Genomic DNA, 12,714 nt, shown 5'->3' on the forward strand with positions numbered 1-12,714 from the left:
AACTGTACAAACTTTAAGAGCCCACTTTTGGTGCTAGCAGTAGTAGCAAGCTTCATTAAAGGCTTAATGGGTAAGATCTCTTACCTCCTGAAGTATAGTGACCTCGATTCTTCCCCCTTCGGTGAGTATACTTCTCAGTCCAGACGTCCAGCAGCGGACTCCAGTTAAGTGCCAGCGATATCGCATCCATGTCTACAAAGTAACTGCCTCCTCATCTTTGTTGTGGTAAAATCAATTTTTACTTGATTAAACACAGAAATGAGGATGCAACATGTCATGGTGGGTTGCCTTGTTGAGGCTACATCCTAGAATTTTATGTGAACGCGGGGAACTCTAAACACGCACTTCACGCAACGTTTTTGTAGGCTGCGACGATGCATGGTCCACGTAAAATTTATTGTAAATATTCTCGAAAGCTGACGGCTAGAACAAGAATAAACCACGTCCGTACAGTTCGCTATGCACTGGACGCCATTTCGGGGTGGATATTGAATGTAACTGCTTATGAGTTTGTTGGATTGCGAGTTCAGAAGTTTCAGGTCAGAAGGTTGCGTGTTCGAATCATGATTGTGTCACTACTTCAGGGAAGCGAGGGTCGCAGTGAAAACCAGCACAAGAGGACCAGCGTAGCAGGCTTCTAGAACCCAACTGCCCGTGTCGTGCCTGCGCATCGAGCACGCACTGCCCATCTTTATTTTCCTCAACTGTCGCAGCCGGCACCAAGGTGTCGGCTGCGAGCGCCGACTTTAGGGTCTCTGCATTGCTGCGTCGCTGGGTGCTCCAAGGTACATGAAGAAAAGGGCAATGGCAATGGGTAATATAACATAGCAGGAGTATTAGAAGTATATCTGAAGTGAAACATAGGACGGGACGTTTCTTCTGCGGGAGGAACAGGAGCAGTTCGTTAGGTTTCTTATAGGGTGCCCGTTGCATCACAAGCAGAGTTCAAGGGAATAATTCTGGGTGAACAAGGGAAGCCTCAGGTAGAACCAACGTTTCGACAGATAGACTTTTCTTGTCAGGCTATTTACACTGCCTCGGTATGTGTCTTTCGAGAAATGAGCTTGTCATTGTCAGGGTCCTTCTTCATCAGGATCTGCGATGCTCGCACGCGTATTGCGAAGACGCAGGATCGTTCCCCACCTGTGGCAAGTTGTTTTTTCATCCACTTTCAATTCCATTTATTTACCATCTCTTTAATTCAGTCTGTAAGTACAGGTAGTTTCCCCTAAGTTATCCTTGGCGTCCTTGTTTATTGGCTTTTCATGATATGTCTCCACCTGGGTTATTTGACAAGATTTGTCTTCGTCCTGATGGAGTCAAATCCCTCTTGGCGAAACGTCGGCGCCAGGCTGAGGCATCCCTTGTTCAACCACTGTCCCTCGCTTCAACCATGTTTCCTGTAAACTCTTTATCTTCGCAGTGTCGAAGTATGCAGTAGACCCATTCCTGAAAGAGTGCTGCTCGCTGGGAACGAAGCGAGACCGGGCCAGACGACGCTGCCGTATGAGATCTTCAATTGTGCGGCACTACATCAGTGGACAGAAGGGCGAGCAGTGTGCAGACGCCTTCGAGGAATGCTGCTCACACACGTTCAACGAAGACCTCCCCTCTTTCACCATAGCGGCAAGCTACCCCCGTGAGTATGTCTGTGGTGAAGTGTGGATTTGTCATTACCACCACTGTGAGACCAAGTTGCATGGTGTAAACAAGTGGACACTGCACCTGCCAAGTGCACGATGACTACGTTGACACATCTCTTCTTCGCTAGTTGCTGATTCAAACAATTAATATTACCAAACAAAGTGCTTTAAATTTGGATGGGGCTATTATTCTTGCAGGTCAGAACGTTAAGGCCAGTAGAGTTGGTGAGCTTTTTTGGGGGAGCCTGCGGTGAATGTGACGGCAGCGCCTCCGCACCTTTGTGACGCTATGCTCTTCAGTCTGTTCATAAAAGAAGCGGTAAAGCCTGACGTCATGAAGAGAGAAAAAAAAAGCGGAGCGTCATGATTTCACAATGACTTCACACCGCATCTTCCTGTGTCGCTTCTGTTCATGACGTCAGGCTTTGCAACTTCTCTATGAACACGCTGCACTGAGTGACTTGTCTAAGATTCTGTGGCGCTGCCATCACAGTCACTACTGGAAAAAGAAGACGGTGGTGCAAGTTTACTTTTAGCAAGACAATGTTAAAGGGACACAATAGAGGAATGCAAAGTGATTGGTTAGAACATGAAGACCTTGCAAGAATATTTGCATCTATTTGGGCAAGAGAGGTTGGTTTTTAGTGGAGCAAACGAAAGGCGAAGTTTTCTTTTGAAATGACCACGACCGAGCCGCAGCGCGGATGCGTTAGTATGATGTCATGAAGGTACTGTATCTTGAAATTGTAAGAGCGTACAAAGACGAGAATGAGGAGACCACTACAGGACGAGGTGCTTACTCACAACGGAAATATTTTTATTAAACCGAAACGAATATATGCACACAAAAACAAACTGTGACAACTGCGCATGCGTGTCGAGGATCACGGGTTAAAATTTTAAAGAAAGTCTAACAATCAAGGAACTTGAATTCCTTCTCATGTAGCAAGACCGAGGGGCGGCTGACACAGTTATGTCCTCTTTTCTTTATGTGGGAGGCCTCTGCCATTATACGAGTTAGCTTGTTAGTGCTCTTGAAGGTAACCTGAGTATCTTCGAGAACAGGATAACAGCCGCAATTCCTACAGTGGGCATCTAAATGTGTCGTACCTGATGGTTACTACGCTGCCTGATGCTCTCTTAGCTGCACATTGACGCAACGTCCAGACTGGCCTACGTAAACCTTACCGCACTTAAACGGCATCATACATGTATATACTGTACCCATTGCATGATCTACAAGTTTTTCGGTTTGCTTAATGTATTGCGATGGCTTCCTGCGAATGCGCGAACAAATTTTCGAAAGTTTGTTGTTCACCGAAAAAAGAACCGCAACCTTATACCTAGTGTCTATATGTTGTAATTCGTGCGATGTTCTATGTAGGTACGGAGCCACGGCTATTTTATTATTTTTACGACGATCTTCCCCGGTGATCTGACTGTAATCTTTGTTTTTATTTCTTTTGAAGTGTTAGTGCGCGCTGATTTAATGGCATTCTGAGGGTAACCTGCTGGTTCAAGCTTGTCGATCTGGTTGGAAAAGCTTGCTTTCAACGTGTTGACATGATTTTTTCAATGCGGTACCTATGCTGGTCTTTATTATTTCTTCTTTACAATTTATGAATGGTCCGACCAGTAGTTAAGGGTAGGTTTAATAGACCTGGGTCGGTAATCAAAATGAGCTTTTGAAAGACTTGTCTTAGATCAAGGAATTGTAATTGGTTATCCTGTGGTGATTCAAATGAAAAATTTATTTCATGCAGTTTTCCTTGAAAACATATAAAATGTTTACAACATCCCGTGTTAATATAATGGAACACGTTAAGACCAGAAAATCGTCTACATATCCGAACACATTTGTCACTAGTCCTGAAAGATCACGCTGTAGCCCTCTATCAAGCTTTCTTTAAAAAATGTCACTTAAGACTGGAGCAACTGGTGATCCTATGCAAATCCATGAATGCTGAACATAAGGTTTTCCCTTCCCCCAAGACACGTATGTACAATTTTGGTAAAAGCTCAGCAACTCAATAGAGCTTGCAACCGAGGTTGCACTTTTTAGACTAAAAGAAAGTTCATCATTATCGACCATGATGCATTCTTTAACCCCAGCCATTAGATCATCATGAGGTATTGAGTAATACATATCTTTGATATCGACACTAAATGCACTGCATCTACTGGGATTATCTGTTTTAAAAAGTTTAGCACTGCTTCGGAATTGATTACGCAATAGGGATCAAGGATTGTTAAATACTCCAGGTTTTTTTGGAGGTTCTTAGAGATTACGTTTTGCCAAGTGCCTCTTTCGGGAATGATGAAGGGCATATCGAGCTTATGGGTTTTTATAGATAGATATTGTTTTGATAGACAATCTTTGTGCTTTTATGGTTTCAAGATGCAAGTAAACCAGCTAGCCCAGTTGTCCATACTGTTACAGAGGTCCCATACATTAGGGCAGTTTTTGCTCAGGGACAGGGGCCAAAGTCACAAACCTTTTAGTTCCGAAGTGCTGCTTTCTATTGGTAGACCGCCTTTGTTAAGAATTTGTGCAATAGAGGGTCTCTATAATGCAAAGTTGTTTTAATGCGTTCCTGTTTATTTACCACTATTAGCACTTTGTGATTGGTAAAAGAAAATATTTTTCCTTTCCTTGCTCACTTTGCCTCTCTGTCATGCGACTTCATGAAAATCGCGAAAAAGCCCGCTACCTTAAGGTGACGTGTTTGCACTAAGCATGCATTGTTGTGCCTAATAGAAGTGCATTCCTTGAAATTTATTTGAATGATGTCTAATTTTAAGTTGCTGCGCTGGCCTTCAGATATAGTGCTCAGAAAAGGAGCAAAATAACTATTTTATGATTAGAATTTTGCTTTTATGGGCAAGTTTCTGTGGCTATACAAACAAAAATAATTTTGCTATGCGACACCCAAAAGAAGACAACAGCCAGTGCATGAACTGAAAGTGACGACGTGGTGGTAGCTGGACTGGTGGTGGCAAACATGTGTGTTCACAGTTCCCGTTATTATGCAGTTTTTTTTTTGTTTGCTCACGATCATTAGAGAGTTTAAGAATAGGAGCCTGAAGCATTTGGAACTCCAAAGAAGTAGCTTCAAAGCCACTGCGCATGCGCGAGGAGCAAACTGCATTTGGGTTTTCCATCGGGCACGTATTTCCCTGATTTTGTGGGAGCCCCAAAAGCGTTGCGCCAACAAACATGGCGACACCCATCGAAGTGACGGCTCTAACCTAGCACCAAACTGGGTTCGATTCGGGAAAACGCATGAAGTCTGCGAGCCAGGAGAAGTGACTGGTTATCGCTTTCTCTCAACTAACATGTTTTATGAAGATTGATTCATTAGACGCCACTGATTCTGAATTTCATTGTCAGTTTCATGGATTGTAGGTGTAACATGGCTTAGCTTGGCTGATGAAGGCACGTAAAGTTCTTTACTCAAAACTAAGTGCAACAAATTGCTTGCTGCTAATAGAAGAACCTCTAAATTGTAATCTAACGTGGAAACTGGAATGTCAAAAGTACTCTTCTCATCATAAAATGGTATATTTTACTTAATTATTTAAGACAACGTTTCTTTGACGCCTTAGTGGTGCTGTAAGCGCAAGATGCAATCTGCAAATGCAAAGCCCTATTCTAAAGCTCTTTACTCCCATGTGCCCAGACGCTAATAACGTCTCACATAACCTCATTCTAAGCAATCTTGCATCCTCCCGATGCGGAGAACGTATCTATGATTATGTCCGAGACTTTTTATCTGACCACACGGCCACCATCGGCCTAGGTGAATTTAGGCGATATATCATAAGGCTTTCTGGCAGAGGGACTCCCCAGGGTTCGGTCGTTTCACCCACTCTGTTCAACGTGGCAATGGCAAAGTTACCACCTCTCCTCAACAAACTTTCGAACGTGCAGCGCACCTTGTACACTGATGTAACAATCTGGGTGAGCACAGGGTCAGACGGCACTATTCAATATGTACTACAGGCATCAGTAAATACAGTACAAGAGTATGCAACAGCCGGATGACTCACCTGTGCATCTGAAGAGCCGGCACATCTGCTTGTATTAAAAAAACGCAATACGGCCGGTATTCCACCAACCATCACATTGCATCATAATGGCAACCTTATTCCAAGAGTAGACAGACTACGTGTACTAGGCCACATGCCCTACACATACTCCACGAACAAATCACCCAAGTAACGCACATAGTAAAGCGAATATATATATATATATATATATATATATATATATATATATATATATATATATATATATATATATATATATATATATATATATATATATATATATATATATTGCAACGGGAGTGTTTGCCTAGCAGATGGGTCCATAGTTGAGGTTGTAGCGTTAGGCTTAAACAGGTCAGCGCTATATCGTAACGAGGAAACCAGCACTTCTTGTCGTCGTCTTCTCGTGCACCAGCACACCAGCACTATGCCCACTGCCCGATGCATTCAGTGCATTATATATATATATACTCTGAAAGCGAACGAAGGGCATAACACGAGGACAGAAGGAAGCGTCGGCAGTGTTTTTCAACCAGAGCAGCGCAGGTAATTTCGTGCTCGCGCCCCCCTAGGTACTGGTGATGTGAGTGCAGCACCGAGCATTCCTCTTCACTACAATATATATTATTTCTGAAGTATTGGACATTGCCGTGCATTAACAAACCTTCTTAAGGCTCAATTGCCATGGCACAATGGTAGGCAGAAGTTGGCACTCTTGTGTGCCGAGGCCATCAAGAGAACATCGTTGTGCAGTAAAAGTGGCTGAAGCCTGCTTAGGCAAGGTTTCTTTGCAGACTTATAACAATAATAGGCTACATTAACTTGTAAACAGGATGGCTCGCTTGTCCATAAGCCTTCACAATATTTGTGGTGGTAGCGCTGCAATGTAGTATAATAACTTTTTCGTAAAGGCAGATACCCGGTTGGATGGATGGATGCAGTGGATGGATGGAGTGCCTGCAAGAACTACTGGCATAAGTGTTGGGATAAAGCTTGTGAAATAAAGCCGGGCTGGGATACGAGCCTGTATGCAATAATCTGAGGGTCAATGCCTGCACTCTAACTTCTTGTGAGGAAGGGGTAAGTCTCTCCTGCTGAGATAAAAGTGCTGTGTAATTTCATTGTATGTGGTCGGTTGATCTCTGTTCTTCACCACTGTGGGCTGGCGGGGTAGTGTCCATGGTCGCGGAAAGTGAGACCTCGTGCCTTGGAGGGGGCCAGCTCGTTGAGGTTTGTGGGGCCTTCCATGATGGATCCCATGTGAGCGAGAAACCACATGAGAGTGTGGATGGCGATGCTTTTGCCGTTGAGGATGCGACAGGCTTCTTTACACACAGCGCCAACGCTGAAGGCACGGATGGCGGCCTTGGAGTCGCTGAATATATTAGAATGTTTGTCGTCCAGGAGGGCCAAGGCAATGGCCACTTGGTCGGCCGCACGCTATGTGCTTTGTACCGAAGCAGCGTTAAATGGTCGAACCCCTGTGGTTGATCGACACTACCGTGAAATTGTTGCTGCTGCCATACTGGGCCGCGTCAACGAAGCATCTGCCGCCAGAGAGTTTTGTGTTGCGCGGCGTAGGAGAGCCACCGCCCTGGCCTTCCTTCTTTCTACGTTGCGCTGGGGATGCATATTGCGCGGGGCGGGGGCTATGAAGATGTTGTCTTTCTGCTCTTTCCGAAGGCCCTGGTAGGCGTCTTCGTCCGCGCCCCGGCGGAGGCCCATCTCTGTTAGGAGTCATCTGCCCGCCCTGGTGCCGGAGAGTCTTGAGAATTTGTGCGCTTTCTTGTGCTTCTGCAATTTCTTCCAAGGTATTATAAATACCCAACTGCAGGAGTCGGTCGGTGCGTGAGTAGTTTGGTAGTCCTAGTGCGCTCTTAATCCCCCTCCTAATCATGGCATTTAGCTTGTTTCGCTCAGCCCTCTTCGAGACGTGCATGGCCGCTATGTACGTAAAATGACATAACAAAAAAGCATCTCATATATATATATATATATATATATATATATATATATATATATATATATATATATATATATATATATATATATATACGCTCGCATTGATGTTGAGATAGTAGAAAAACAACTTGAAGAAATATTGAGAACTGACGGTATATTTTGATGTTAATGTTGTTTTTCTATGCACTTATGTAGATTGTACTGATGAATTGTAGTGAAAAAGGACCTTGAAACAAACAACTGATCGTTCTAACGCTGTCCTATGTCACTTTACTGGGCATCAATTTTCTTGCGAGAAATTAGCTGGTGCATATAGTCCCTGTAAAACGTTACTTTCTTGCTGCAAACCTACCCTTTTGCAGCTGCAAACTGCTCTGATTGTAATTTACCTGCAATATAAACGCACATGCCCTCCTTCCCTTTCGTTTGCTTACACGCACACACACGAACAAACAAACAAGCAAGTACACAGACACATAGACATACACAGACGAGCATACACAACGCATGCACGATCGGGAAAGCTAAACTGGTTTATGTGCTCATGCAGGAGATTACGACCTGGGCATCGAAAGTCGCATCAAGCCGACGCCTTCCTTTGACGAGGTAGATGAAGATGACGATGTCCTGCCTCTGGCTTCTCCAATCCGCAAGGATTTCCGGGAAACGTGGCTTTTCGATGAACAAATCATTGGGTAGGTCCGCGGTCGGCATCAGTTTTGTTAATTTATCGCTCATTTTGTTAATCGTGACAATCTTGCAGGGTCGTGGTCATGCCTTGTCTTTTATTTCGCGAGTCGTTGGCGACGTGAGCATTTGCCCTAGCGTCTCCTCCTTAACGAGATAATGTTTTACATCATGGTGTCAGGAGCAGGTGCTCCTGACACCCCATATTGAGGCCTTTGACACGGTCATCGTCCTTCTTTGTCAGGGTATGTGAAAGATGAGCATTGGAGCATTGCAGAGGAGCGTAGCACTTTAAAACTAGAATGCCATAAGACATCCATTACACTGACATGTCATAGAGAAAGCAGGATCTTCAGGCCCTCAGGCGATTTACTATTCTCGAGATCGGGAGTTAGTACACCTAGCCCGCACTAGAGCTAACGCTTAAACTAATGCTTAAGCATTCGCGTAAACATTTGCAGCAGTCTTGCAACTTTTTTTCTGTTTTGCAAGTCTGTGTAAAATAGTCTGGCTTTACCTTCAGCATTAATTCGCTCCCTCTAGCGCAGCCCTGAATTCTCTCTTTCGGCTACTCTTGTACGCTCTACTTTCGGTGCAGTCCGAAGGGCGTGGCAGACATCGTGGTGAGCCTTCCTCACAGCATCACCACGTGGTCGGTGCAGGCAGTGAGCGTGTCGCCCTCTGGCGGTGTGTGCGTTGCCGAACCAAAGGAGGTGGGCGTCTTCCAGCCGGTCTTCCTGCAGGTGGCGTTGCCTTACAAAGTGGTGCGCAATGAGCAAATTGAAGTGCTCGCGACTGTCTACAACTACGGCAATGAAACAATCCGAGTGAGTTCTGTGTCGTCGCAGAATTGAATTGGTGTGACTTAGCTCTTCAAAGCAGCACACGGGCTGTTGGATGTGTCGTAAGCAAGTGAGGCGAGTGGGGGCTGATAGAGAGGGGGCTATCTGCAATGATTTCGACTGCCAAGGAACTTTATTGCATTTATCCCCACGAGTGCGGCCGCTGTGGCCAAGAATCGAAGTTGCATTCTCTTGTCTAGCAGCAGGAATGATTGAATGAATGAATGAATGAATGAATGAATGAATGAATGAATGAAATTTATTCCCAATTTTGTAGGAACGGCACAACTACCTATTCATCACGAATTGTTCGCCGTGACTGGGTATAGTTTGTCTGGTTGATTAAATTATTTAAGCAAGTGGTATATTCAACTAATCGGGCATGGCGGCATCGGCTACTGCTTAGGTTCCCAAAAAAGTTCAGAATAACTTTTTATCAGGTAATAGAACAATTTTTACCTAGTGCCTCACCCCAAGTAAATTTTGCCTACGAAACTGAACAAAGAAAGTTATGTTTTCCTTAATTTTATTGCACGCAGCCATCAAGTGTTAGTCACATTGTACCTAAGAGCGGTAATTTAATTGACGTACTTGAACATAAAAATGTATGTCATCGCACTCTGTCAGTATCCGGACACTGGCCAAAAACTTGTGTTACAGCAAATAAGCTTGAGAGAAAAGTGATGGTAAGGTGAACACAGGCATGTGACATTAGGACTCAGAAAGGTATCTGCGGGGTTTAGAGTTGAGAGCACACAGCTGGTATTCTAGCAGATTAAGTGGATGAGAAGGAATCGTCTAAAGCTTGAGTCAGATAATGGGTAGTCTTGTAGAGCTACAGAATCGCTACTGAACGAAGAGAAGCGTAGTAGAGGATGACAGAGAATCACGGGTTGTCATGAGATTAGGATTTTCTTTATTTATGACATACTGCAGACCACACATTGGTCCTTTGCAGGAAGGGTACTCAAGCGTACAAGGCAAACTGGAAACAAGGCAAGCAAAAAAAAAAAAAGAAAACGCAAATATAGAAATATAAATACTATACAATAAACACAAATAAATATGCATAACAGAGGACATATGAGTAATCACTTCACTAGGAAGGTTTTAATACATCGCCGGTCGGGAGTTCCACTCGGACACTGTTCTGGGGAAGAAAGAAAATTTGTATATATTTGTCCTGGCGAAATGAGGCGTTAATGCATATGTGTGATCATGACGTGTACGCCTTGTGGAGAAAGGGGTCATGTATACCGAAGGTTCTAAGGATAATTCACGATTAATTACTTGCTGTAGGAAGTTCAAGCGAAGCACCTGCCTCCGTGTTTTGAGGAAAGGAATGCTGTTTGCCACCATTGGATGTGTGAGGGAATCGGTGTGCTTAAACTTAGAATAAATAAAACGAACAGCAATTTTTTTGAATTCTCTCCATGATTTTGTTGTTATGTATAGTGTATGGCAGGCATGCGATAGAATTGTCTGAACAAAGACAGTGCTGCGTTGGGATCGCTTGGAAAGAACTAAGGGCCGGATTCTGAAATGCTCCTAACCTGAGACAATTTCCCGACTTTCCGCAAGGAGTCCTCCATGCTACCTAAATGTTAGGCGCCCTCGGAAGGCCACTGCGAATTCTAAAAGCTTCCTTTCGCCTTCCCTGCAGAAGGAGCACCTCACCAAAGGAAGTGTAACGTTAGAGGCTTCTGGTTTCGGGATTACTCACAAAACATGCAAAATATTTGTAATGAATTGCCAAGGTAAAGAGCCAGGACTGTTAATATTGCATTTGTACTACTATACCGGGGCATAAGTTTCATTTCTTTGGTTATTAATGTAAGAATATTTCAAATATGATGCATATTTCAGGAAAGCAAACTCGCTCTAGCAGCTATGGCAGCATCTGAGTTTGGTTGGTCGGGCGTCGCTTTTTTTTTTCTGCGTGTGCTTTGTTTTGCGTGTGTGTGTATTTCCATGCCGGGCAAAGCTTATTTCACGAAGGAAGAAAATGACTTGTTCACGGAACTTCTACACAGGTACAGCAATGTGATTGAAAGCCAGAAAACAGATGCTGTGTCGCTGAACGCGAAGGTGAAAGCGTGGGAACTGCTGTGCCCAAAATATAACAGCTTGCCGCACATGCGCCGACGCTAAGTGAAACAAGTAAAAAAACTGTGAGACAACCTGAAACAAAAACAAAATCGTCTTTGGACAAATATGGCAAGGCCATCATTCTCGCCACGCGCTTTTTACAAAATCACAGTAAAAAGATATGGCACAAAACGCGGTCCGCTGAACCAAACTGGGCGTCAATACATGGTGGCCAGCTACCGTGGCCTTGACTGAGCACAGCACCTATCCTAGCCGAGCGTGCCGCATGCAAAGTCGTGCGGAGAAGCATGCGTCCAGTTAGAGGAGCGCGGTTAGGAAGCATGAAGGTAACATGCCGGCTCCCTAAGTGCGGGAAAGCACCAAGGAGGCTCTTAGTGCACCTTAGTAAGGTACGTTCCAGAATTGACATCAAGGCACCTTACAGCGTGTGAGACATCTTTAGTAAGGAAAGGAGTGTTTCAGAATCCGGGCCTAAAATGTGTTGATGGTGACAATTATAACGATGACTCAGCAAGTTAGTGTCTGGGTGCTTGCCCTCGCTGCTTGGTACCTTCTCGTCAGCTGTCCTGCTTTTAAGGGCTCAGCTCTTAGGCGGCCGTTTCTTGCGCCGAGTGTCTGTGTAACCAAGCGAATGAGCTCTGCGAAGAATGAAAGGGCGAATGCAGAGCGCAGCGGGGGAAGACACGAGGAGGAAAGCGGAGAAGGAGAATACGATAAAAGCGTGAGAAAAAAAAAAGCGTAGTGCGGCGACTATGGCTACGAGATGGCGCCAGAGTAGCGCGCATCTTCTGCAGCGGCTGCTGTGAATCACGCCCAGCGCGTCACTCACGCGCTGGCTCTCGCGATTTCCCGATTAGCGAGGCAGTCGCACCACACTTCATTCCGTTTGCAAGGTGTCGAACAAGGCAGATTGTCCACGCTAGCCAATGTATCACAGATTGAAAACACATGTAGAGCTGCGCTTAAATTTCGCGTTAGGGAGTATCGTAGTAGTCAACGAATTTTTCGCTACAGTACACTTATAATTAAAAGAAAAATGTTGGCACCAGCAGGTGGTGCCGGGTGCTTCTATGCTTTTGTGATCTGATAAAGCATGTAATATGCCCCGAAAAGTATTTCAGACTAGCTTCTTATAGTCATAGAACTGCAATGGGACCCATGATCAAGGTTGCAGTGGTAAATTTAATGAATAAGGCAGCACCAGTATTAAAAGATAATTACCGTGAAAACACTTGATCAGATACAAATATATCTCTGCCAAATACGTGAACACAAAGCAAGGAAAAGTACAGAACACACAAGGGTACACATATCGAGATTATGTATTTAGAAGAAATGCCTTGAGAAACCATTTGAGGAGAAATAGCGATATTAACGACATTATATGCCTTGGTAGGTAACTATAAAGAAGAAGGGATTAC

The 12,714-nt window shown here is 44.3% G+C and overlaps 1 protein-coding gene across 5 annotated transcripts in view; it reads left to right on the forward strand.

The window, feature by feature from the left end:
• LOC139060923 (complement C3-like) overlaps positions 1-12,714 on the forward strand; it is a 184,687-nt gene that overhangs the window by 127,581 nt on the left and 44,392 nt on the right. For all 5 annotated transcript variants that reach the window (XM_070540234.1, XM_070540233.1, XM_070540236.1 and 2 more), the window contains 3 exons: positions 1,424-1,639; positions 8,206-8,350; positions 8,941-9,169. In XM_070540234.1, coding sequence (XP_070396335.1) covers positions 1,424-1,639; positions 8,206-8,350; positions 8,941-9,169 — 590 coding nt within the window. The remainder of the gene's footprint in view (positions 1-1,423; positions 1,640-8,205; positions 8,351-8,940; positions 9,170-12,714) is intronic.

The sequence above is a fragment of the Dermacentor albipictus genome, chromosome 6, assembly GCF_038994185.2.
Source record: "Dermacentor albipictus isolate Rhodes 1998 colony chromosome 6, USDA_Dalb.pri_finalv2, whole genome shotgun sequence".
Lineage (NCBI taxonomy): Eukaryota > Metazoa > Arthropoda > Arachnida > Ixodida > Ixodidae > Dermacentor > Dermacentor albipictus.